The sequence below is a fragment of the Dunckerocampus dactyliophorus genome, chromosome 19 (assembly GCF_027744805.1).
Source record: "Dunckerocampus dactyliophorus isolate RoL2022-P2 chromosome 19, RoL_Ddac_1.1, whole genome shotgun sequence".
NCBI lineage: Eukaryota > Metazoa > Chordata > Actinopteri > Syngnathiformes > Syngnathidae > Dunckerocampus > Dunckerocampus dactyliophorus.
Window position 1 is genome coordinate 12,909,851 of NC_072837.1, and position 27,642 is coordinate 12,937,492.

General features: G+C 40.8%; 1 protein-coding gene across 2 annotated transcripts in view; it reads left to right on the forward strand.

The window, feature by feature from the left end:
- mcm9 (minichromosome maintenance 9 homologous recombination repair factor) overlaps positions 1 to 21,812 on the forward strand; it is a 44,031-nt gene extending 22,219 nt beyond the window's left edge. For both annotated transcript variants that reach the window (XM_054761519.1, XM_054761518.1), the window contains exons 2-15: positions 540 to 721; positions 1,968 to 2,133; positions 4,437 to 4,543; positions 5,764 to 5,970; positions 6,038 to 6,119; positions 12,620 to 12,820; positions 13,719 to 13,844; positions 13,967 to 14,086; positions 14,618 to 14,792; positions 15,925 to 16,127; positions 16,845 to 17,048; positions 18,203 to 18,285; positions 18,574 to 18,719; positions 19,732 to 21,812. In XM_054761519.1, the coding sequence (XP_054617494.1) occupies positions 557 to 721; positions 1,968 to 2,133; positions 4,437 to 4,543; positions 5,764 to 5,970; positions 6,038 to 6,119; positions 12,620 to 12,820; positions 13,719 to 13,844; positions 13,967 to 14,086; positions 14,618 to 14,792; positions 15,925 to 16,127; positions 16,845 to 17,048; positions 18,203 to 18,285; positions 18,574 to 18,719; positions 19,732 to 21,208 (3,462 nt within the window). In that variant the 5' untranslated portion in view covers positions 540 to 556 and the 3' untranslated portion in view covers positions 21,209 to 21,812. The remainder of the gene's footprint in view (positions 1 to 539; positions 722 to 1,967; positions 2,134 to 4,436; positions 4,544 to 5,763; positions 5,971 to 6,037; positions 6,120 to 12,619; positions 12,821 to 13,718; positions 13,845 to 13,966; positions 14,087 to 14,617; positions 14,793 to 15,924; positions 16,128 to 16,844; positions 17,049 to 18,202; positions 18,286 to 18,573; positions 18,720 to 19,731) is intronic.
- Positions 21,813 to 27,642: the final 5,830 nt, after the last annotated feature.

Consider the following 27,642-nt stretch of genomic DNA (forward strand, 5'->3'; position numbering starts at 1 on the left):
ATACTAACATCATACCTACATACAGATGTATACTCTGTGTAATAATATAATATACTGTACTATAACGCAGGTACTAAATGCTCCCATTATACAAGTACTAAGCAGTACTGTATATGTACAGTAATAATGTAATATACTGTAAATGCTATGCTCACATCAGACCTATGTTAAGATGTACATGAAAGAGTATTGTATAAGCTAATGAACGCATCCCGGGGGGCATTTGTGGCCTGTTGCTGTTTTTTTATTGCCCCACTTCACATTCTCAAAATACAGTCACGGAAGAAATGATTAGACCACCCTTGTTTCTTCAGTTTATTGATCCATTTGTGAGATAATACATGTAACAACGGCTGCTTTACACAGTGAAAGATGACATACTGTATTAAAGGAAATATTGCGTTATTATGGTGTTATGGTAGAGATTATTGAGAGTATTTATTTACGTTTATTTCCATATATATTGTCATTCTTAGTCAACAAGTCATGAAAGTTTGTGTGAAATGTTTCTGAGCGTGGTTTGCCATGTTGTCTTGCAGTGTGTGATGTGGTCGTCATGGCGATGAGTGGAGAACAGGAGGCTTTAATCAGCCAAATGTTTGAAGCTTATGTTGCAGAATATCATCATGACGACATTGTCCAGCTCTTTGCAGGCGACAGTGAAGATGTTCATCAGCCTCTTGTTATCAATGCTATGACACTCTTTGAAGCCAATATGGAGGTACTAATACTCACAATACGAATGGGCCTACTACGTCCTTTCTGACACTTTATATTATGGCCAATCCAGCCTGTTTGGTCAGCCTCATCAGCGTTTCCCCTAGGATTTTTTTGAAGTGGTGGTGGTGGGCTGCATGGGAGGCAGATTGCCAACGCTGTGTTGTGCCGCTGCTGCGTCGCTGTGTGTTTTTTTTTTTTTATATTTAAATTTACAGTCGGTAATAATGTCAACATAGGGTCGTTTTCACAGGCTTGAACAACAAATGCATTAATTAACTGTAAATGCCTTCCTCTTGGCCTTTTCTTCCACTCCTTATCTGTCAAGTGCCAAAATAAAGTGTAGTGAAACATTTTTATGATACTTGATAGATACTGTATTTTAATTGTGGTCAATATGTAAATAATAGGCTATACATGTAACTATATAGCACAGGGGTGCTCACACTTGTTCAGTCTGTGGGCTGTTTTGTCCCAAAGATCTACCTCCCACTATAAACATAGAGAATATACATATAGTTTTTATGTACATTGTACAAAATGATCTACATCTTACTATAAAACATATAGCTGGACATCAAATCTAAGCGGTAAACTGTGCAGCTACTATACTGAATACTGATGATTAGTATTTCTCATTCACAGTTTCAAAGTTTACAGGTCATCAAAATAGTTGATATCGTTCAGTAATTCACAATTCAAATCAATATGCCAATAAAGGGAAACAATTGACTTTTTTTGTACATAAATAGCCGCTACAAGTGAACGGATAACTTTTCTTGTAGATATAGGCGTCTTACCGCTGAGTTAGTTTATCTGTAATAAAGATGAAAGTTGCATTATCCGTGTGTGGCTGCTTGTTTTGCACTTTTTTTATGCCATCGCCGCTGCATGAGAGCGAATCCTGAGGGGGCTTAATGTCAGCTGACTGATGTCTATGAAGTGACAGTAATGATGACAGGTGACACGCGACCCACACTACCTTTGCGATTGCCGTAATGGGCATCCCTGATATACTGTAGCGTACATGTCCATCCACACACTGTATTACTTAACATTGCATTACATTACTTAACAACCCCCAACTCATTTCCAAAGAGTGGCTTTTACTGAGCCGTTGCACCCCGCCACGATTCATTACATGTAGCTGAAACGCTGGCCACATACGTGTTCACGACTAGCGTGTACATTAAGCTCCATCCCCATTGCACTGTTCTGTCTTATTTCATGATATCATTTTATTCCCACAGATTGGCGACTATTTCAATGCCTATCCAAATGATGTTCTGGCAATATTTGACAAAGTGTTGCACAAGACAGTGCTTGAGTTGTCAAAGAAAGCCTCGAGCAATCAGTCTGGAGGACGATCACATGAAGAGCCCGGAATCAAACACACTCTCCATGCCCGCATTACAGGTTAGCTCGCCAAATGACACTTTTCACTTACTTTCTGGCCTTGATGGGATGTCACATTTAAAGTAAGGCTGTCAAATGATGAAAAATTGTAATCAGAGTAATCAGTTTTCAAATTAATTAATCATGATTAATGACTATGTCTGAAATGTGCTAATTTTTATTATATTTTACAGAAAGAAAGATAAAAGACAGGACAGGATTGTTTCTTTAATAGTAGCCAAACATTTGAATCACACTTTAACCGTGTTATTATGAGCAATGAGGGGTTGCGTTCAAAGACACCATATAACTTAAGTAGAATTCACGTTTTTGAGTTTGTTTTCTGGGATTTCCGAGCATACATAAATGCAGCAAATTGTACTCCCACATTAAGAGTTACAAAGTAAGTGATAAGAATATCCACTTTTTTAGACCACACATACACGCATAATAAAGACGTTGTTGTGATGTTAGGAGTATCTGTGAATGCATGTTGTGGTTGCCTAGTGACATTGAGGAAGTGTTGTTCCAAGGCTGAACGGGCTAGAAAAGAGTTTGAGGTGGATATATGGTGATGGAATTGCACTACTGTTGATGTGTTCAGGTCAGAGTTGAAAATTGATGCCACAATTTTGCCTCGGTTTGTGTGCATGCTACGTTAGCATGCAACATGGCCCGCGTCTTGTCACGTTATTAATACACAGCGTCCACAGAGTCCATTCGTATTCTTAATAAATATATTTTATTTATATATATATTTAGCAGAAAATATCCTTGCTTTTTAGCATCCTATTAGCTAGCAAACAAAATGGCAACCGGAACCGGAAGTTGCGTCACCCTCCTAGGATGTCATCAGTGCACAAAACACCTTTTTATAGTTTTAGAATGATAGTTTTACATGCATAAAACCATTCTAGATGCATATTATGACTGAAAGGGCTAAATGAGCACGTTACCTTCATTGAAGACTACTGGTCCTGAAGACGTGATATGGCAGCGAGATCAACACGGATATCGCCATTTTGTTGTGCTATGAGTTATTTCTTTTTTTACTTTTTTTTTTTAGCTGTATTAGGAGTTAGTTTTGCGGTGAGAACACTTTTAAATTCAAGAAACAAGCAATGTCAAAACAGGAAGGTAGTGATGGTTGATCTCGCTGCCGCATCATGTCTTTGGGGACAGTCACATCAAGAATCACCGTAAATGTAACCGTCCATGTTCATTAAACTACCCAAGGTTCCACTGTAATGCACAGAGCACGAACTAATATATAATGCACTATGTGTAAAACAAATAATGTACAATGTACTAACAGCAAATAATGTGTATATAGATATACAGCATGAAGAAACATGAAGGGCAACCAAGGGGAAGAGTGAAAGAATGACGTGTTTCTCCACTTCACTTGTCCAAATGATGGCAGTGTTGACTTAGACTTCCCCTTCTCCCTCAGCAACCAAAAGGCCTGTAATGCTTCTACTGGTTGATGTGTAGCTGTTTTCCACCAATCGGAAGGTGGTGTCATGCTTCATAGCCTGCTATTCTGTCCTTTCATCCTGCACCAAAAGCATCCAAAAGCCCAACAAATGTGACGACATAAAGACTAAATTTTGGTGAATATCATTTATAGGGAGACGGGGCTCCACCCGTTTATGGAGCCACAGTTGAATAGGGTTCTGAACGATAACAATGACATGACAGTGCCAGAACTTTCTGATCATTTGGAGTTTAGACATCCCCCCTCAGGGACGCGGGGCTTTTTGGCAGGAGTAAGGGACACATTTAACACTAAAGGAATTAGCAAAAACATGTTTTGCCCGTTATACAACCATCAGGTCAAGTTGACCTCTTCTTGAGTGCAATTGGAGTTCACAGAAAGATTAATTGTACCATATATTCCCTCCCTTTTGGGGGTCCCAAAACCTCCAAAACTCCCAACTGACGGTTGGTGAATAGATTTCAACACATCTCTAGGATATTTCAACATTCTATGTTTCAATTCAGCTTCAGCATTTCAGCACACGCAGTTTCGACTGAAATTGTTTCATTGAGTTGATAATTTTTTTTTTATCAAGCATTAAGATTTCGTACATTGCTGGGCGGTCCTTGAACACACCAGTTATGTGTACTATGAGAAGCAAAAGCGAAACATACATAACTTTTTTGCTGCCTCACATTAATAAATCCACCAAATAGAAGACAAACTGCTGTGTTCTTCAACGTCAACATTTTGTAAAAGTAGCTCTCACAGGGAAAAACGCATTTTAATTTCAATGCATTGTTGGATGCAATTCATCACAAATGCTTGTTTCTTGTGTGTCCAGGTCTACCAGTGTGTCCAGAGCTCATCAGAGACACAATTCCCCGGTCCAGGGATGTGGGCCACTTCTTATCTGTCACTGGGACTGTAATACGCACCAGTGTTGCCAAGGTAATGTGCAGTCTTACCTTGATCCAAAAATGATCCAGAAGCGTGACGGTGGTATGAAATGAAGTGATGTTGCTAGACTATACGGCCATCGACCATTATACCTTATTTACCTTATTTTATTTTGGAATGTTACTCTACTATGTTTATGCTGTTTTTTTATATTTTCCCACCATATTTGGTGGACTTTGAATATTTTGAAGGCCCAAAGGTGTGAGTTTGGAAGATCTTGGAACGGATTAGGCTATTTACATGTATTTTACGCTTCGTATAACATAAAATCCCTATAACATAAAGGTTCTTGGAACGGATTATTTACGTTGTAGGGGCGTCTACTGTATTCGATCATGTAGCACACGACACACAGAGCTAGCAAGTGCACACAGAGTGCTGCTGCTGTGTGTGCGCCCGCTTGCAGCCCCGCTTCGCCTCACTGAAACAAAGAGACTGAATGACTGACAAGAGGGTTCACTCACTCCGTTCATTTGGTGATAGAAGCAACACGTCCAGGTGTTGAGACAGATGCACAGAGGCAAACCCCTTGTCATCCAGCCTGTTTGGTACAGAGAGAGGAGGAAAACAAACACTTGTGCGCATGTCAATATATCGAGGCGGGCAAAATTGTCGACTTAGTTTTTATTTATCGTGTAGTTAATTGATTTATTGATTATAGTGACAGGCCTATGTGTTGCTTTACAAAATATCAAATTACATTCTTTCATTTTCCACTATGTGGCCCTTGTTGGAAAACCTTTAGACACCCTTGGTATATACTGTGTGTACAGTCATGTGAACATTTTGGACGCCCCATGAAAATGTACATGAAGATGTATAGTGACGTGTACTTTGTCTAAAATCAGTGCACTTACATATATTTTCAATTGCCTGTGCATCCGCATGTAACAGGACATTAAATGACACCCGTACGTTAATAACTTTATGTTGCTTTGTCTTTAAAAACAGGAGATAATGTCACCCATTTCTTATGACACAAAGCAAAAAGCTCCATTTGACCCATCCACACACTGAAAGTCACTCAAAAGCATCTAATGAAGGAGTTTCCATAGCTTTTAAAAAGCTACTTTGACTCATTCACACATGCATTTTGTGAGTGCATGTAAAGGTAGTGAATGCTGCGTGGTGTCGTTAATCTCTGTTTGGCTTTAAGATACTGTATGTTTGTTGTTGTATCACCAAGTATCGCTTTTTCCCCACATTCCTAGGTGCTGGAGTACGAGCGTGATTACATGTGCGCCAAGTGTCGCCATGTTTTTGTGCTGCAGGCAGACTTCAGCCAGTTCTATTCCTTTTTCCCGCCACCGACCTGCCCTAATCCGGATGGCTGTAACTCCTGCAAGTTCACTTGTCTGTCTGGAGGCGCCGAGCCAGCCTCCTGCAAGGATTACCAGGAGATCAAAATACAAGAGCAAGTATGATGCACTGACATATCTTCTAATTGATTTCAACAAGTCCTTTCAATAAGCATCCAAACCACAGGTACAGAGGTTGTCAGTGGGCAGTATTCCTCGTTCTATGGTCGTGGTTCTGGAGGATGACCTGGTGGACATGTGTAAATCTGGTAGGAATGGCCATTTGGATTTTTGAAATAGCCATAAACAACCCTCATTAGTATCAAAGCACTTAAAGACTTGTGTAATCAGTTGACAGGTGCTGTCTGCCTTTAAGCAATGCATGGGGGCGCTATACCCCTCAAAACTGTACGCAGTAGGGTTGTCCAAACTTTTTTCAGCGAGGGCCACATACTGAAAATTGAAAGGATGCAAGGGCCACTTTGATATTTATAAAGAAAATCATGTAGATCTGTGAAGAAGTTGTATATATTTTAAGAAAAAATAATCTCACAAACAGTCCAGGGTGTACCCCGCCTCTCACCCAAATTCAGCTGGGATAGACTCGGGATACCCCTGTGACCCTAGTGAGCACAAGTGGCATAGAAAATGGATGGATGCATCTCAGCTTTGTGATATTGGTAAAAAAAAAAAAAAAAGGCCATTATTAGTATTATAAAATTACCATAGTATCATTAGTATTATATTGTTCTTTGCTCTTTTTTTCACATTTTTGCTGTTTTTTAAATTTTCCAAATGTTTTCTTCTTATATAATCTTTATCAATTTTGTTTTTTGAATATTTACACTTTATTCCCATAATATTTTGATGTTATTCCCATATTATTATAACTTTTTCCCCAACCTAATTTCTGGAAATGACAACTTTATTTTGTTTTGTTTGTTTCTCAAAACATTATTCCAGATTCAAGATTCAAGAGAGTTTTATTGTCATGTGCATGGTAAAACAGCAGTTATACAAATCTTATTCTGTTCATTCTCCCAAGAAAAGAAAGAAAACACAAGACAGAATAAGAATAAGAATAAGAACATAAGAAACATAAACATATATACCAATAAATTAAGCAACAACAACAGAAGAGACATTAATACAAATAAATAATACAAATAAATAAATAAATAAATAAATAAAGTGCTATGAGTGTGTGCGTGTGTTGCGTGTGGCGTGTGTGAGTGCTTCGTTGAGAAGCCTGATGGTCTGTGGGTAAAAGCTGTTTGCCAGCCTTGTGGTCCTGGACTTCAAACTCCTGTAGCGTCTGCCTGACGGTAGGAGTGTGAATAATGAGTGTTGTGGATGTGTGCTGTCCTTGATGAGGTTGTGTGTTCTGCGTAGGACTCTAGTTTTATAAATGTCTTGCAGTGAGGGGAGGGCTGCCCCAACAATGTTCTGTGAGGTCTTGATCACCCGCTGGAGTGCCTTCCTATCACGTGTTGTACAGTTACCGTACCAAAGCAACTCAGCATCAACTCAGGATTGTGGTGGACATGCCAAATTTCCTCAGTCTTCTCAGGAAGTACAGTCTCCTTTGGGACTTCTTGATAATTTGTTGGGTGTTGTGAGACCAGGTGAGGTCCTCGCTGATGTGTGTGCCAAGGAACTTGAAGGTTTTCACCCTCTCCACCTCAGTCTCATCAATAAACAGGGGTCTATGTGGCTCCTTTTCCCTTGTTCTTGGGTCGATGATCATCTCTTTAGTCTTATCTGTATTGAGAAGGAGATTGTTATCATGACACCAAGCTATGAGGTCCGCCACCTCTCTTCTGTATGATGTTTCAACACCACCAGTGATCAGGCCGATGACTGTAGTGTCATCCGCAAATTTAATGATGCTGGTGTTGTTCTGGGAGGCCACGCAATCGTAGGTGAAGAGCGTGTAGAGGAGTGGACTCAGCACACACCCCTGTGGGGTCCCAGTGCTCACAATTCTTGAGCTGGATGTGCGATTGTGGACTCTGACTGACTGGGGTCTGCCTGTGAGAAAGTTAAACACCCAGTTACAGAGGGAAGGAGACAGGCCAAGTGTGAGGAGCTTATTTGTGAGTTTGTGGGGGCTGACTGTATTAAAAGCAGAGTTATAGTCTATAAATAGCATTCTGACATATGTGTCCTGGCCCTGTAGGTGAGAAAGGGCTGTGTGGATGGCAGTGTTGACTGCATCATCCGTGGACCGGTTCTGGCGATATGCAAACTGTAGAGGGTCCGGATGCTCTTTTTGATGTGGGTCATGACTAATCTTTCAAAGCACTTCATTACAATAGGAGTGAGTGCTATAGGGCGATAGTCATTCAAGCAGGTCACGTTGCTCTTCTTGGGTACGGCCACTATGGTGGTGGACTTAAAGCAGGTCGGTACAGATGCTTGTGCAAGCGACAGGTTAAATATGTCAGCAAGCACATCAGCTAGCTCTGATGAGCAAACCCGAAGTGCACGTCCTGAGATGTTGTCTGGCCCTGCTGCTTTTCGTGGGTTTGTTTTGTTTAGAACCCTGCGCACATCAGCTGATGTCACCATGAGAGGTGAGTCCTGTGTGCTCCCCAAGTCCAGCCACCCTCTCTGCTCATCAGGAGTTTGGGTGTCAAAGCGGGCATAGAACTGATTCAGCTCATCATCATTATGACATTTAAAAAGCATTTTTTCTTTGACATTTTAACTCTATGCAAATAAAAAGACATAATTTCCTCATAATGTTATTCTCATAAAAATGCGACTTTGTCATTAGATTACGACTTTTTTCTAGGAATATTTTGACTTTATTCTAAAATATCAGCGAATTTTTCATTTCTGCTGTTGTTTTTTTTTTTTTTTTTTTTCAAGTATTTCAACTTTCTTTTCGTAAATTTTCTTCTCATAAATATGACTTTCTTTGACCTTTTTCTTGTAACATAACTTTTTTCTGCAATGTAATTCTCCAAAAATTACAACTTTATTTGCTGTAAAAAAAACTGTAAACCCCCCAAAAACATCTTTTTTCTTTAATGTTTCAACTTTGTGCTACTAAAATGAAGTTATATTTCCCCATGATATTACCTTGTAGACCCCTGATCAAAATGTTAAGACCAGTTGAAAAACTGCAAGAATTTACATTTTGCACTGTTGGATCTTAAGGAGGTTCTAAGTAGAGTTTCAAAATGCACAACGAAGACATGGGAGTGAGACAAAAACAATTTTGAGTAAGCAATTTATTATTTATTATTACAAGCATTCAAGTGAAATAGGCTGTTCATTAGCTGATCTAAAGTTTAAGACCATACCTCAAAAAAGAAACCTGAAACGCCCCTAAAGTAGAAATTAACTGCCGTTTGACGCCCCTGCACAACCTGAAGCTCTATTGTTCCATTGAAGGAAAAACACCCCAGATCATAATGGCACCCCCTCCAAGGTGCGTGTGGGAAAACATATCAGGTGGGATTTCCTTGTCATGCCAGTAACGTTGGAAGCCATCAGTTCCGTCTAGGTAACATTTTTTCTCATCAGAGAATAAAACTTTCTTCCACCTTTCAATGTCCCATGTTTGTTGCTCTCGTGCAAATTCCAAACGGTCAAGGAGACAAGGCCTTTGAAGACCTTTTGTGGTTCTAAAAGCCTTCTATCGCAGATGCCATCTGATGGTTATTGGACTGCACTCGGCACCAGTAACAACCGTCATTTGGGTTGAGGACATTTTTTTGGATCTACCACTTGACTTTTATGCTCCATAACCCTCAGGAGCTTTGCAGAAGTTTCAAGTGACTGCGTCCAACCTCAGCAGCAATGGCGCGCTGTGAGAGGCCTTGTGTATGCAGCTCAACAATCCCACCACGTCCAAAGAGAGAAAGCTTTTTGGCCTTTGCCATCAAGAGATCATGCAGCGTGACTAACTGACACAAAATCACATTCGATACACAAGATTTTGGCTTTTAAAAGGCTGTGCTCTTAAAGTTTTGATCACCTGATGAACAGCCTATTTCACTTTAATGCTTGTTTGCAATAAATTGCTTACTCAACAATGGTAAATGGTCTTTCACTTTAATAGCGCTTTTCCACCTCCAAGGCACTCAAAGCGCTTTGACACTAGCTAGCACATTTGCCCACTGATGACGCTGCATCAGGAGCAGCTGGGGGTTCAGTATCTTGCCCAAGAACACTTCGACACGATCACGGGAGGACGGAGGATCGAACCTGCAACCTTCAGGTTGGGAGATGACCACTCTACCACCTGAGGCATGCCGCCCCCGTGAGACAATTTCTTCTTTTTGCATTTTGAAACTGTACTTAGAACCTCTTTAAGATCCAACAGTGCAAAATGTAAATTCTTGCAATTTATAAACTGGTCTTAACATTTTGATCAGGAGTGTACAATGTTATTCTTGTGAAATTACGAATTTCTCTCATTGAGTACAATTTTTTTCTTAATATTTCGACTTTATTCTTGTAAAATTACTGCTGATTTTCAAATTTTTGTTGTTTTTTAAAATTTTTTTTTGTCTTGTTAAATTGTTTTTATAATGTGGCGCGGGCCAATGAAAAAACAGCTGTGGGGTGCAAATTACCCCCGGGCCACACTTTGGACACCCCAGGTATACAGTCATCCCTCGCCAGTTTGAATTTTGCAGCTTCACTTCATCACGGTTTTTAAAAACCATATCAATTAGTAAATCACGCTGTTTTGTGGTTGAATACGGCCTGCCCCCTACAGCTCAACCCCTGAATCACAAACACCAAACACAACAATCCCTTTGAAAACTAGGGCTGTCAATCAATTAAAATATTTAATCCGGATTAATGGCATTTTGTCCATAGTTAACTCATAATTAATCACAGTTAATTGCAGATAGAATTTATTTTTAGGGCTGTAAGGGATGTGAATCTCTGATAAACAGTTCGATACACATCTAGATACACAGGTTAACATACGATTCAAAAACGAGATATCTTAAAAACAGAACGATTCGGTACAGTGTATAAGCCATACGATTCGATTCAGTACGATTCAACGGTTACATTTTGTTGATGTCGCGGGGGCATGCTGGAGCCTATCCCAGCTGACTTCGGGCGACAGGCGGGGTGCACCCTGGACTGGTCGCCAGCCAATCGCAGGGCACATATAGACAAACAACCATTCACACTCACATTCATACCTACGGACAATTTAGAGTCACCAATTAACCTAACATGCATGTTTTTGGGAATGTGGGAGGAAGCCGGAGTACCCGGAGAAAACCCACGCGCACACGGGGAGAACATGCAAACTCCACACAGAAATGCCCAGGGGAGAATCGAACCCAGGTCTTCCCGATCTCCAGGCTGTTCCTGTATTGGCCAACGTGCTAACCACTAGACCACCGTGCGGCCCATTAATCTTACATGATCAAATAAAGAAGCGAATGCTATAAAAGTGTCATTCTTACAGTATTTTCAGTATATGCCCAAGCATGCTGTAAGGAAGGGGTGCCCAACCACCAAGCTGTGGGAAAATCTACATACATTTTTTTGTAAAGGGATATCAATTTTGGAAATATTGGCCATTACTTTATTCAAAAAATAATATAGTTAGAAATCCCCCAGTTTTTGCATTTTTAATGCGAGCAGCGACTTGTCCGAATTTGTTCGACGGTCCTTCAACGTCCTTCACCATCTAACTTTTTCCCATGCTGCACAAATAGACTACTATACTGTATTTTTTCCCGTTTTCTTTCACCTCATATTTGGTTCCAAATGCTGATACTATGAGGGAATGCATAATGGTAAGATTTGATGACCTTATTGAGTGCTGTGTGTATATTTGTGTGGTGCACCTCTCTGAAAAACAAACTGCAGGTGGTGGATGGTGGCTCTGTTTTATTTCGTGCTTTTAATTTGATGTTGTTCCTGTCATAGTTTAACACAATACAGAATAAATGAGATTAATTAGATCGCTATATGGACGTATGTTTTGCTGATGTGTCAAATCTTTCCAGGTGACTTGCAAGCTCTGCTAATGCTATTTAAATCCATTCTCGTTGTCAGTCATTGTCACATTGACACAAGCCCCCCAAATAGCTGTCCTCGGATATTCCTGCCGCTAAGTAGCAGCTCGTAACCCAAATTTTAGCACGCAGTTCAAAGCAAAAAATTAGCCGAGAGATGGCTCGTGTCTAAAAAACACTCTTCAGTTGGGACACTCGTATTCCAAGGTAGCACTGTATAAATGACAATAAAAAAGGGCAGTGGTCCACCTTCTCAGTTCTGTCTGACAGTCTACGTAGACTGTGACAACTCACAGCGACAGTAGATGAAAATAACTTGTTGTCTTGTTGCGAGAGCCATCGGCCAGGGCTACGATGCTGAATTCACCAACCAAATCCGTTTTGCTTAATATTTGTTCCCGCTTGTGGCTCCACATCCACCGCTGCGTTTCCTCAAACTACTGCGTATGCTGAGGGCAAACAGGACGTGCACACGTTAATCGCGCGTCAAAAAAAATAGTGCCATTAAAGCAAACTTCTGTGTTAACTTTGACAGCCCTAATGAAAACTACATAAAAATGTACACAAATGGAGAACTACATCAACAACATGTCTTTTATTATCAGCCATTCTCCAAGTAAATGTTGAATAAATGTTGAGTGTGAAGATGAGCGCGTTCCACAGTCTGCAACTATTGTCATCAACGGATGGGCAGCTTGAAGAAGTAGGAGACTCTTTCTGTCATGCATTTTTGTCAGCTGATTCTTGTGTTCCTGGCTCGCCAGGAGATGATGTTACTGTTTACGGAGTCATGTGCCAGCGCTGGAAACCCTTTTATGACGGCTCTCGCTGTGACGTGGAGCTGGTCCTCAAAGCCAACAACATGGAAGTCAACAACCAGCAGGGTGCTGCTGCTCTGCTCATAGAGGATGTTCAAAAGGAATTTGAAGAATTCTGGGAGCTCCACAAACATGATCCCATAACCGGTAAGAATTCTACACTTGTACTTGCTCTTTTTCAAAGCCCGCATCCAGCTTGAAATGAAAAGTACAGTGGAACCTCGGTTAGTGTACTCCGGTTAGCCTGTTTTTCAGTTAACGTCCAACAATTTTGGCTCAGTTTGCGTACATTTTTCAGTTAGTGCTCAATATGTTGCGTGTATTGTCAATTTTATTAATACACAGCATGATTCCAACTGTGTTCTTGATTAATTTTTATCACGAAGCGCCCTTGTTAGCAGTTACACCACGTAAAGTCTCGTAAATGTTAACGCAAAACACCTGTTTTATAACTTTACAATTATAGTTTTACATGTATAAAATCATTTTAATGCATATAAATGATGAATGAAAAGGATACATGAACATTTAAGTGTACTTTTACCTTCATTGAAGAAGTGATTGTTGCCAAAGACACGATGTGGCAGCAAGATCAACGCGGACGCCATGAGTTCTTTCTTGAATTCAACAGTGTTTCTGTTAGTGTATGCAAGATGATTATATTGAGTCATGGCCTCCTGCAATTTCCAATAGTTTGACAAGCTCGTCGTGAGTTTTTTCATAGCTCCTGATTGTCTCCCGTCAAGTAAAGAGCTGCTTGGTCGTCACAGATTTGTGGATGCTCCAATATGCTATTTTATGACATGGACATGTGCGACTTATAGATTGATGTGGCTTATATATGCACAAATTTGGTTTTTCCTCTAAATTTAGTGGGTGCGGCTTATATTCAGTAGTCCGGAAATTATGCTAATTGGATTTACATTATTTCTTATGGGAAAAATTGAGAAAGATTACGTTTCGGTCAGAGTCGGACCTTCTGGAATGGATTAATGACGCTAACCAGGGTTCCACTGTATTTCTGTTCTCTCTCGATAATCTGCAGGCAGGAACCAGATCCTGTTGAGCCTATGTCCTCAAGTCTTTGGCATGTACGTGATTAAACTGGCGGTTGCCATGGTGCTAGCTGGTGGGGTGCAGAGAATAGATTCCTCTGGAACCAAGATCAGAGGTTTTTATCTGCTTTCCAATTAAGGTGGAAGTAAAAAATGGCATGATTGAGTTTCTGATGCTGTACATACAAGAATGTGTATGTTGGTGATGAGCAGAGCTGCTTTCTGTTTTTGTTTGAAGGTGAATGCCACATGTTGCTTGTTGGAGATCCCGGCACTGGGAAGTCTCAGTTCTTAAAGTATGCAGCTAAGATTATGCCTCGCTCCGTACTCACTGCTGGAATTGGCTCCACAAGTGCAGGTTTGTGCTGCCCTTTATGCTTCTGATGTTTTCACTCCACACAGTGGTTCTTCTACTGCAGGTGCACAGCGGCACAAACACATAACTGTCATGTGATCGCCTCTATATTTATTTATGAATAATCCACAAAGTGGTGATGGATCTTTGGTGGTATGGTTTAAGACAGGCTTAACAAATGACATGAAGGAACATCTAACGATGACATTTACGCCATTCAACATCTCCAAAAAGGAGCAAATCAAATGAAGATGTGTCATTTAATGAATGCGATCAGATGAAATATCATTTTATAGAAATATAAATACTGTGATTGGTTGGCGACCAGTCCGGTGTGTACACCGCCTCTCGCTCAAAGACAGCTGGGATAGGCTCCAGCATACCTGTGACTAGTGTTGACCATCTTTTAAATTTGAGGCACGGCTGGGCTCTCACTTAAGATGACGTTTGGGGACAATCAAGCTCACTCTATGCTCACGTGTGTATGTAAATGCAAATATAGCCAAGCAGTGAGTATGTTGTCATGTGCTGAAGGACTGACGGTCGCAGCAGTAAAGGATGGAGGTGATTGGCATCTGGAGGCAGGGGCCCTGGTCCTCTCAGATGGAGGATTATGCTGCATTGATGAATTCAACAGCATCAAAGAACACGACCGCATCAGCATCCACGAGGCCATGGAACAGCAGTCCATTAGCGTGGCCAAGGCCGGGTAGGAACCTCATTTCAGGATGATTCTGTCAATTAGCTGCTAATGCCGACGAGACACGAGTCACAGATGTTCATTTATTTGCAAGATGTACCAAACTATGTGCATGCACCACAGAAAAACCATAAAAACAAAGTACAAACAAAAAGCCTAATCATGACTCAGAGTGTCCAAAAGAGTAAATACTTCAGTGTAAGGTGAAAAACAGGAAAGACAGCATGAAAGCGAGTAGCAAGCAAACAAGGGAACATACTGTAGAAGTAATGGCACAGAACACACAAGTCATTCCAACATGAGGAACAATCTGCCATCTTCCTTGGGTGTACGCCGGGCTTCTGCTGTATGATAATTACAGATTGTGTGAGAAAATTGTGAGAAGACATTTAAGACATAAATAATACTTTTGTGTGTTGCTGTAAATGTGTTCCAGTGTTCCACTCAGGGGAGCTGAGTGGAGGGGCGGACAGGAAGTGACGTCGAGGGTTCATGAGTTTAGTTTAGTTGAGCTTTAATTTGGCGTGGATTACAGCTGCAACAATAGCGCGGTTTAGGGATTATTGTGCCTCTTGTGAGATCATTCAAATTTGCAGTAAAAGCCTGTGTTCAAGTCTGGTGCTTGTGTGTCTCACCTAACATTACAGTAACATTACTGACACCTAGTGACCAGTGTAGAATACTACATATCATCACAAAGTCATCACAAAATCTTTTAATGCACTTTCTGAATGCCTTATATTTTTATATTTTTACTTTATTTAACCATTTTTATGCTTGGATTTGCTTATGTTGGTTATGTTATTATTTATTTTATTATATTATAATGTAATATATTATAATTAATATTTTAATTTAGATGATAATTTTTGAAAAAACTGAGTAGTGAAGAAGTGAGGGATTACTATAATTGAGCCACCCATAAAAATGTTTATTTTTGACATTCTATGATAAAGCCTGGATTATGCCTGAGTATCCACGCCACTGTACGCTGCACAGGCTTGCTCCTCCCCCTCTAAACCCTCCTGCTGCTTTGACGTTGACATTCTTCTCCGATCTTGGATCAGCTTTTGCAATAGAAGTTACCATTGTGATGATGCCAATGTTGACTGACAAATATGAAATATGTTGTTCTCCATAGTATGGTGTGTAAGCTGAACACTCGCACTACTATTCTGGCAGCTACCAACCCCAAGGGCCAGTACGATCCCAATGAAGCACTGTCCGTCAACGTAGCACTCGCCAGCCCTTTGCTGAGTCGCTTTGACCTGGTTCTGGTTCTGCTGGACACCAGAAACGCAGAGTGGGACCGCATCATCTCCTCTTTCGTTCTGGAGAATAGAGGTAGGAATAAGAAAGCTTTTTGTATTTATATTCATTGAAATAAAAGAGATTGGTTTGTGTATTGTAATATTTCTATGAGTGTGTTGCTGAAGAAGAACTGGGATTCATTGTGTCAATGATTTGTTCTTCCATTTATTCGTTTTGTTGTGCACACATGTCTCAAAGCGTTCCAGCATCAACGTGTTCATCCAGGACACCATAGCCAGATATTTACATTCACAGCAAAACTCCCATTGAAAATGAATAGACAAACAAATTTCACATTTCTCACATTTCCCAAATCATTCCAACATCAAAACATTCAGACTATCTCTTGTCAACATTCCTCAAATTCACACCTTTCCCCAAATTCCACCTTCTCCCTAATACTCATTCCCTTTGATCTTAGAGTTTACGGCTTCTGAGTTTATCAACCAACTTCAAAGCCATCCCAACATCAAAACATTCAGCATAACAATTTTCCACACCCTAAAAATTCCCACTTTTTATTGACATACTTTTGGATGTTATACTTAGTTGCAAAAATAAAATGGGCATCCCATTTCTTTCAGGCGTAGTAGTTTTTGAAATAACAGAGATGTTATTTGACATATAATAGCGTAGTAGTATATAAAGTAAAAAAAAAATGGGAGCAGATCATGTATACAGTGTCTTAACAACATTTAATTCCATTTTGTAGCATTTTTATATCAAATGTCCTCTTTTTTGTTCCGATAGGACTGCCCTCTGAGAGCTCCACCCTGTGGTCCATGGAGAAAATGAAGGCTTATTTTTGTGTGATAAAGCGCTTGCAGCCGCAGGTTTCTGAGGAGGCCAAGTGCATCTTATCAAGGTACTACCAGCTGCAGAGACAGAGTGAAGGCCGCAACGCTGCACGCACGACCATCCGCATGCTGGAGAGTTTGAGCAGACTGGCTGAAGGTGACTTTGTCATTTTGTAAACCATTTGAAATGATACATGCTGGACAAATACGTTTGATGTCATTCATAATTATTTCATGACTAAAAGATAAAAAATACATTCAATCGTGAGAAATCATAAATAATTTCAAATGTTTTATAGTTAATATCATAAATGAAAAGATAGTAAAATGTGAAGAAAATATTATTTATTATATTTATATATATAAAACTAAACATATATATAATATATTGTATATTATATATATTATATATTTCATATATATTTTTAATAATTGTGTAAACTATGTATTTTTGAATGTGTCCAGACTTTAGGGACCCTGTATTTTTTATTATTACAATAATCCCTCAACACTTTGTGCTTTGAATTTTGCGGCTTTACTCGATCATGGTTTTCCAAATATGCTGTTTTGTGATTGAGTACGGCCGATTATTATTAAAAAAAAATGCACATTTAAGACAGGTTTATGTTATTTTTGGCCTAAATGAAGCATTTCCAAGCATAAAAATGGCTAAATGAAGTAAAATACAAATTTAAGACATAAGTAAAATACAAATTTAAGGCATTCAGAAGATGTATTCAAAGACATAGTAATGATGTGTAGTATTCTACACTGGTCACTAGGTGTCAGCAATGTTACTGTAATGTTGGGTGAGACACAAAAACACCAGATTTGATCGCCGGAACAACATGCTACCCCCGCAACATAGTTTTCGTGGCGTGTGTTGTCAGGTAAGATCCACATGAGTGTTTTTGTTTTGGCCCGCCTGCGCAGTGCAAAAGAAAGTGGGAGGAGGACGCTGCCCAGGACGCTACACTGCACACAGAGGTTGCTACAGGCTGCTTTTGTGATCAGCGTTGAAAGGCATTATCGGCATATGCCGATCACATGATTTTTTACGGAAATCGGCAGATACTGATTAGTGGCTGATCGATGGGAGCATCCCTGTAAAGAAGGAATCCTATTTACTTTTCAAGGACTTATGACGGAACCAATTAACTGCCACAAATGAGGGATTACTGTATTTACTGCATTCAGGGACACACATGATTTACATGTGTAGTGGAAAGAAAGGAGCGGAAAGCAACACAGCAAACACCTCATCTTGGTGGTTAACAACTTCCAACACTGATGTGCTTGAATCACATGCAGCTCATGCCAGGCTCATGTTTCGAGAGACTGTGACGATAGAGGACGCTGTCTTGGCCGTCTCTGTCATGGAATCTTCCATGCAGGTATGAAGAATAACACCTTTTCTCTTCTTCATTGTCTCTGGATAATGATTATGATGAACAGTTGCCTTTATTTAATGGACTCTCATTGAACATAATGGAGGCTCAGCCTCCTGCAATGATAACATCTAACAGCAGCAGGTCAGCAGTAGAGCTGCCCTGACATTTTGAAAATGTTGTCAGTCCCCATACTTTCATTGTTAACTTGCCAGTAATTACAGTTTTTTTGGAGTTCTGTGTACCGTGTGCAAAGTTTGTCCAACGGTGGTAAAATAATTTTTCCTCTCTCAGAGTGGTGGGCTGCTCGGCAGCGTAAATGCAATACTCACCTCCTTCCCCGATGACCCAGGCCGACAGTACCAGACCCAGTGTCAGGTACTACTGGAAGCAATGAACCTCCCACTTCTGCTTCAGAAGGAGATGGACCGAGTGAGCAGGTGGGTCATGTTTTGATATTTTGTTGTATCTTACGTAACTCAGCTGCAACATCACTGCTGACATCGCCCCTACTCCTTGCTAAACACGCTATCACGCGCTATTGTTGTGAGCACATGGGTTCTGCATGCTGAATAAAGGGCTGGATGGACTTGCTAGCGTGGAGTCTGGAACGGACTGCTTGTATCGGAGTGCCATTATGAGAGATTTTAGATGCAGGCCGATATAATCTGATATTGTTTTTTTTGGCTGATATCGGACCGAGATCCAATATCAATATCAGATCGGGACACCCCGAGCAGCAAATACAATTTTCTCAGCCATGGACAATAGATAGAACAGCAGGAGTAACATCTAAATATGTATGAATAACGAAACAGCTGAAAAATGTTGGGATTACGCTTATCAACCTCCAGTTTGAATCCTATAAAAAGCCAAACTCCGCCCATCGCCTCATCACAACTTTCATAACTCCTGGATGCTCCACATGGCTCCTTTTGAAATGATATTCGGATGAATATTGTCTTGGAATACTATTATTTGAATCTTGGAATGTAGTATTATTTGGGAGTACTGTCACAGCTGGAGGTCCTCTTTACACAGAACTTATTGAGTCCCATAAGTGATTTACTGATGATTGGCGATCGGTCCTCTCACCCGAAGTCAGCTGGGATAGGCTCCAGCATACCTGATTATGTCAGGTTTCGCCCAAGTAACGGTCAAAATGGCACAAAAAGGCTGGAGTAACATAAAAGAACCTCCAATCGCTTTCCAAAGCTGGCCGAAGTTTGGAACAGCTAGCACCATCTGTCAACATCTAGCAGCTGAAAAAGCAAAACAGTCCAAAAAGCGTACATCCTGCTTTTTCATAGGGGATTGTTGAAAGGCACAGTGGGACAGAACCTTTTAGGTGTTCAGTGTGACCAGGCAGGCACACGGCACCATTGTCCTAGTTTGACTGCACCCTAAGAGTCAACCCCAAATGAAACAATGTGTATTTGTTTTGTTCACAAGGCTGAGGAGCAACATCACAGGGGCTTGCAGCTCCACTAATACTGACCAGCAGCAACTTGGACACACAAGCTCAATCAGCAAAACACAAGCTGACATGGCAAAGGAGAGGAAGGCTGCCACTGAGCTGGAGACGGGCTTGGACTGGTTTCATTCCATTACACCGTCTCTATCTGCATATCCAATGTCGTCAACTCAAATGGACTCCGATCCAAAACCAAACTCCAGTTTGTCAAGTCATCTCAGCTTATCAATCAACCAAAATCTTATTTTAGATACAGCTGCCTTTGAGGAACAAGGACTGATTGGAGAAAAAAGCCACAAAGCTCAAGAGAGTCTAGAAGAGTCGGAGAGAAGACGCAACAAGCCTTCAAGCAGTGTGATTCAGAAAGTGGGTAAAAACCTAAGAGATAGACGAGTCAAGGAGTTGCAGCATCAACACCAGCCAGGAGAACAAGGAGAAAGTGGTGGAACGTCCAAAACTTTCTTGAATCAAAGTAAACCGGACGATGGCGGGCGTGTTCCATTAGAGGAGGACGTCGGAGCCTGTCACACAGCACCTAAAAACCTTAGCACTGTGTTACGAGAAAAGATGGCCGCTTCTGTCGGAACTGATCCGGATATTTGTGCCAAGTTTTCAGGTTTCACATTCAAACCAAGGAAGATGAGAGCGTTCATCCACAACCTTAATGCCCATGCACAGGTCCAACAGGAAGACGAGCCAGAGGTAGGCAGAGATGGAGGAAACGGAGAAGGCAGACAACGCCAACAGAGGGATGGAAGTGGAGCTGATGTCGCCTCTGCAATCACAATCCATGACTATGAGGAAAGGAATGAAACACAGCAAAAGCAAGATGGAGGCCAGTCGAGCTGTGTCAGCGATAATGCAGCTTTCTGTTTGCTGGAGAAGGAAACTGAAGTTCAAGGCAGTGGCAGAATAAAGCCAGCAGAGGACACAGGACTTGTGTGTCCTGATGTTGATGGGACTAAAGATTGCTTCATACTTGTAAGGGCACCTGCTCAGAAACCAGCAGTTAACCCCTCAACCCTTGCTAAACTCTCAAGATTCTCTTTCACTGCCACAAGCAATCCATCACACCTGGAAAGGAACCCTCAAACAAGTCCACCTAAAAGAGACTGTGTCCAGTCTTTGAGGACTACTCAAGGCCAACTCAGTCCCTCGAGAAAGAGAACGAGAACTACATTGGACAACAAGATTAAGGCCGCATCATCCTTCCTGCTCTCTCCTGATCTGGGCCATGGACTAGTGACGAGTGACAGACCAATGCCCGACGGTGGTAGAGATCCAGTGAAAATGGTGAAACAACCCCCGATGAAGAAGAGAAAGTGTTTTGAACTGGGTCCTCCAAGTGGCTCATGTGCTTCCAGAGATGTTTGTCTCTTTGGCTCAGCCGAGCTCACTGATGATGTTCTTGACACAGACTGGGACAAAGAGATAGCCAAGAAAACCCATTTGTGACGCCAAGTTCACTTCTTTCTTCTTCTTTGTGTGCTACTATTACATATAACAAAAACTACCAACTAGTCCAGAAAATAAACTTTTTCAATCTACTACATTGAAAGAGTGAAATTTATTGATTGTCTTATGATCATTTTTGCTATTGTGACAAATACGTCAGATCAGGCTTTCCATAGGAATTTGAAGGCTAAAAGTGCAATAGGATATTTTCCTAGCTTGTTTTCTATGAATCCATTGAAGAAATATAGTAACAAGAGTTGAAAGCATGACAAATATTACATGCATTTCAAGAAAAACTGCATTTTTAACATTTTGCCCATCATCCACAATCCTTACGTTAGACACGATTACACATCATTCCCTGTTTTGTGCGTTCGAAAGAGAGGGAAACAGCTAGCACGAGGCAGCTAATGATACACGTAATGGGACTCCCCTATTTCAACTATGAAGCCCTCTAAAAAAACTCCAAAAATGCCAATGTTTCATTTACATAATGTAAATTCATCCATCCATTTTCTGTGCATCTTATGCTTATTAGGGTCGTGAGGGTATCCCAGCTAATCTCAGCGAAAGGCGGGGTACACCCTGGACTGGTTGCCAGCCAATTATAGGGCACATATAGACAAACAATCATTCACACCTATGGACAATTAAACGAGGGAAAGGCTTCTTGAGACGTCATCTGTACTTCTGTGAAGAAGGTGTCGGACGTTTCTCTCCTCATCCGAAGAGCTTCGTCAGCGAACTAACAAGTGCTGGTAGCCTAGGCCTTAAATACAGTAAGAGTGGGCGGAATTGGTGTGCCAATGCCCTCCTCCTATTGGTTCCTTACACTAAGACTGGGAGGAGTTAGCATCTATTGTTCTGGCTCGGCCCTGGCTCCACCTCATTTGCATGACTCTTGACTCTTAGTCATGCAAATGAGGTGGAGCCAGGGCCGAGCCAGAACAATAGATGCTAACGAGCCAGTATCAGAGTCGTTCATACCCAACTACAGGGAGCTACACTTCCCTTTTATCGGAGGTGCTAATGGCAGGAGAGGATTAGACCACCACTCCTCCCAGTCTTAGTGTAAGGAACCAATAGGAGGAGGGTGTTGGCACACCAATTCCGCCTACTCTTACTGTATTTAAGGCCTAGGCTACCAGCACTTGTTAGTTCGCTGACGAAGCTCTTCGGATGAGGAGCGAAATGTCCGACACCTTCTTCACAGAAGTACAGATGACGTCTCAAGAAGCCTTTTCCTCGTTGGACATCTCCTGTACGACTGAGAGCCTACACAGACGAATGGACAATTAACTGCATTATTTCTGGCTTATGAACATAACGAATCATTGAATTGAATGGAAATGCAGTTGCATGGTGGCTGAGTGGTTAGCATGTTGGCCACAGAGCCAGGAGATTGGGAAGACTTGGGTTCGATTCTCCGCTTGGGTGTCTCTGTGTGGAGTTTGTATGTTTTCCCCGTGCGTGTGTGGGTTTTCTCCGGGTACTCCGGTTTCCTCCCACATTAAAAACATGCATTTACATAACGTGACCTGCATATTGTTTTTTAAGACATTTTAAATGTTATGGCTTCTTATTAGGAGTGTAACAAATACATGTACATCCTTGTTTATGGCGCTTAATTGATTCCAGGCCAATTGAGTACATTTAAGTACATTTCTGCCAAGTAGGATTCCTTCTTTACAAATGGAATATTTTTCTAATTCGAGCATATAAAACCTGTTTACGGCCTTCTAAATACGTTTCTTAACATTATTAGCGGCCCCAGACATGAAATAACACCACTATAGTCACCTTTACTCTTCTATTACCCAATATCGTAGACATAACAAGAGAAAACAAGCCATTTAAGACATAAATAAAACTTGCGATCGTGTGTGTTGAAGTAAATGTGTTCTGGTGCTAGTAGGGGAGCAGAATGGGTGGCGGGCAGGAAGTGACGTCGGGGGTTCAGAGTTGAGTTTGAACTTGTTGGACGTTTAGAGTTGAGCTTTAGCTTGTCGTGGATTATGGCCACAACAGTAGCGCATGTTATTAATAAAAGCCGATTGTTCCGGCAATCAAGTCTATTGCTTGTCTTACCTAACAACTTCTGACACGTTGTGACCAATATGGAATACTACATTCACAATTTGAATGCATCATCTTTATGCTTTATATTTGTATTTTAGTTCATTTTTAGCCATTTATAATGTTTGAAAATGCTTCATTTAGGCAAAAAAAAGTACAATTTGCTTAAACATGCATTTTTTGTTAGTAATAATAGGCCGTATTCAACCACGGAACGGCATGAGTTATGAATCAATATATGTTTGGAAAGCCGTGATAGAGTGAAGCTGTGAAATATGAACCGCGATGTGGCGAGGGACGACTGTATTCGTATTCGGATGGAATTGGTACGCAGCAAACCCAAAGCTCCGTGCCAGTTTCCCATTCAGTACACATTTCAAGTGAGGGACAGGAAGTGTACAAGCGGTGTTGCAATGTATCTCCACAAGCCCAGGTAGTGTGACTAAAAGTGGACTATATATTATTTATTTATTTATTTTTCCATATATTTCAACATATTTTAGGACAAACAAAGTGAACGGAGAAGAGAAATAATAATACAGATAAATAAATACACACATAAGTAACCCAAAAGGAATATGCAGAGTCACAGATCACAGGTACATGTCACGTCTTATCCGGATTGTATATAACTGGCCCGTCTTTTCCAGTATTTTTCCCGCTTGTATGGTCGTGGACAAAGGTTAAAAGTCATAAGGTCTATTGTTCTTTGGCTGGAGCGATGGAAATCTCAAAATTGCACTACTAACTCGGATACCTGCAGAGATTTTTGTTGGAAAGGTCTGGTTTCTTTATTACACCTGCATGGAAATCAAACGTTTTTGCTACTTCCTTTTTTAATATTTCATTCATTCACATCTAGGATGTGTTATTTTAGTGTATTTTTTTGAGCAGTATATTTGGGTCATGCCAAGGAGATCAAATGAATATATTCGGTGTTGTGTATTGGATTAGAAATGTCCTTGTTTACTTTACTTACTCTTGCTGCAAGAAAAGCTATCAAGAAATGTTGGCTCAAAACAGAAACCCCCTCTTTAGCTCTTTTGGTACAAGTTGTTATGTAAGAACAATTTCGATTTTTTTATTTGAGAACTTTATTTATTCAGGAATTCAAACAGAATCTAAACAGTAAGGCATGAATCAATCCATTTCTCTAACCTAAAACTAATATCATATATAATAATAATAGTAATGATACTTATATCTGGAGCACAACTATGATCATCTTTTAACATGTCATTATCTTCAAAAATCTATTTGGTAAGAAAATGTCATTCGTCTAACCAATCGAGAAGAAAAAACCCATCATGTCCACACAGAAGGCTATTTTTGAAGAGGCAATCACTAGATGGAAACCTTGATCCACTGTAAATCCTGCCTTGCTGCACGTCTAACGGCACAGCTTGTTTTCTATCATCAGCTCTGTTTTACCTTTGTCTTCCATGATATCATGAACGATTTTATTAGGTTTATCACCTGCGTGTCCTCTCAGCCGGTACACTCATTTATTCTACCATCTTTCACTTCCACAATAGAATAGAAACCAGGTTGCAGTACGTATACATTACATCATACTCAACATGCAAGTATGCTTTGCACCCTTCTCTTGACTTTCATTCAGGATGTGACATTATTCATGACATCGTTTTCAAAATCTGTTCTTGTTGTGACTGCACAAAGCAGAAACGGACCAAACACACACGTAGAATTCAAGCTGCGGAGATGAAAGGGTGACACTTTTATTTGTAGAATATACATAGGCTTGAGCGGGTAATCATATTGGAGCCATGTTGACAAGCGCTGGCCTAATTGGATTGGAGCGTATTATTACATCAAAAGACGTCATCCACTCCTTTCAAATGGCAGTAATTAGGACCTTCTTTACCACGAGAGCAGAATTCAGAAGTGGACTAGTGTGCTGAATGTGCTAGAGTCCTTTTTGAATCCTTCGCCAGGCAAACCTTCATCACCTTCTACACCGAACATTTCCATTTGACCACCAACAATGAAGTGATGGGCCTCGGTCGGCCACAGGCATGTTTTTCAAACCATTCTAACTTTCAAAGAAACATGTTTTGGGTGTGCCCACCATGCCCATATTTCGCCTAATAAGAATTTGATCCCCTGTTGATTTTGGAAGTTTACCCCCTTGTAAAGATCTGAACAGTGCATTTGAATAATAGATTTACTGGAAAAAGATATGAAAAAGGTATGAATTTGAGTGTGAATGATTGTTTGTCTATGTGTGCCCTGCCATTGGCTGGCGACCAGTTCAGGGTGTGCCCTGCCTCTCGCCCGAAGTCAGCTGGGATAGGCTCCAGCATACCTGCGGCCCTCATGAGGATAAGCGGCATAGAAGATGGATGGAAGTTATACTGTATGTATTGTGGTCACTAGGCATCGATAATGTTATGAAACATGACGTTAGATTACATTATGGAGACTGGCTACTGAGCCAGCAAAGCTGAGCCGACATGCCATGGCTGAGATTGAGTGGGAAAAAAAGGTTTTCCTCTCATTCTGTGTGGAAGTGGTACGTTTTTGGCTTCGTTGTCCTTCTTCGCTGCTCCGTTTGAAACACTTTTTTGAGTTTAGAATAAGTAAATTGGAGAGACTAAGTAGTTAGCTTGGTAGCTTGCTAGCGGCAGCCGTCTTTTGTCCCTGCGGTTATCCCGTAGCTTGCGCAATGTGACGTAAGCAAAGAATAATAAAGTGTAAAAGTGACTATGGAGAGTTATTTCATGTCTAAAGGGCTCTAATAATGTTAAAACACGTATTTAGAAAGTCATAAACAGGTTTTCTATGCTCTAACTATGAACATTTTTGTTGATTAGTATTGAATCCTACTTAGTGGAAATTCCCTGATTATTGTCGGGTCTGGAACAAATTAACCATGATAAAGGAGGGATTACTGTACCCCTAATCCCAACTCATGATGTGGATAAAAGACACCCGTCACACAAACACTCTCTTTCCATTCAAAACGCTCCACCATTACGGGCAAGACCAAAGAGCTGTAGACCTGCACAAACTTGTCATGGACTACAAGACCACAAGAAGAAGCTTGGTGAGAAAGACAGGAATGATTTTTTTGACACACGTTCTAGACACCTTTTGTGACATCTATCCCACTGGGCGACTGTAAATACATTCCTGATCAAATTTTTAGGAACAGTTGAAAAATTGCCGGAATTTACATTTTGCACTGAGCTTCAAAATGCGAAAAGAAGAAATTGGAGTCAGACAAAAAAAAAAGAATTGAGTAAGCGACTGATTGCAAACAAGCATTAAAGTAAAATTGGGTGTTCAATCTTGGCAAAAGAATTGGATTCAAAGTCATTTTCTGTCAGGAATTCACACTTTCATGATCTCTTGATGGCAAAGGAAAAAAAAGCTTTCTCTCTTTGAACGCGGGAGGATTGTTGAGCTGCATAAGCAAGACCTCTCGCAGCGCGCCATTGCTGCTGAGGTTGGTCGCAGTAAGACGTTCATTTGAAACTTCAAAGATGCTGAGTGTTATGGAATAAAAAGGCCAAGTGGGAGACCCAAACAAATGTCACCGGTCTTGAGCCGGAGTATCTCATTGGCTGTCCGTCAAGACAAGGGACGATCCTCAACCCAAATGAAGGTTATTATTGGTGCTGAGTGCAGTCCAATATCCATCAGATGACATCTGCTAGAGAAGGCTTATTAGAAGAAAAAACAGCTTCAAAGACCTTGTTTGGAATTTGCAGGAGAGCATCAAACATGGGACACTGAAATGCAGAAGAAAGTTTTATTCTCTGATGTGAAAAAAAATGTAATCTTGACGGTCCTGATGGCTTCCAACACACAGCACAGCAGAGGTAGCACCATCTTGATCTGTGGTGTTTTTCCTTCAATGAACAATGGAGCTTCTGGTTGTGCAGGGGTGTCAAACGGCAAGTGGCTATGTGGAGATGTTGCACGGGGCATCCCTCATGACTGAAGGCCCTCGTCTACTGTATGTGGTAATGCCCGCCTGACAAAGGACGTCTTCCAGAGGAATAACGTCACTCTTTTGTGTTCATCTGCTCTAAATCCATAAAACATTTCGGGATGGATGGCAAGGGAAGTTTACAAAAATGGACATCTGTTACAGACAGTGGATGCCCTCCGTGAGGCCATCTGCACCACCTGGAGCAACATTCCCACTAGCCTTCTGGAAACACTCGCATCAAACATGCGCACACCAATTTTTCAGGTGATTAACAACAACGGCTCAGCTACTCACTGCTGACTCCTTTTTTTAACATTTTAGTTCTATTTAGGGGGGTTTGATCACCTGATGAACAGCCTGTTTCACTTTAATGCTTGTTTGCAATAAATTGCTTACTCAA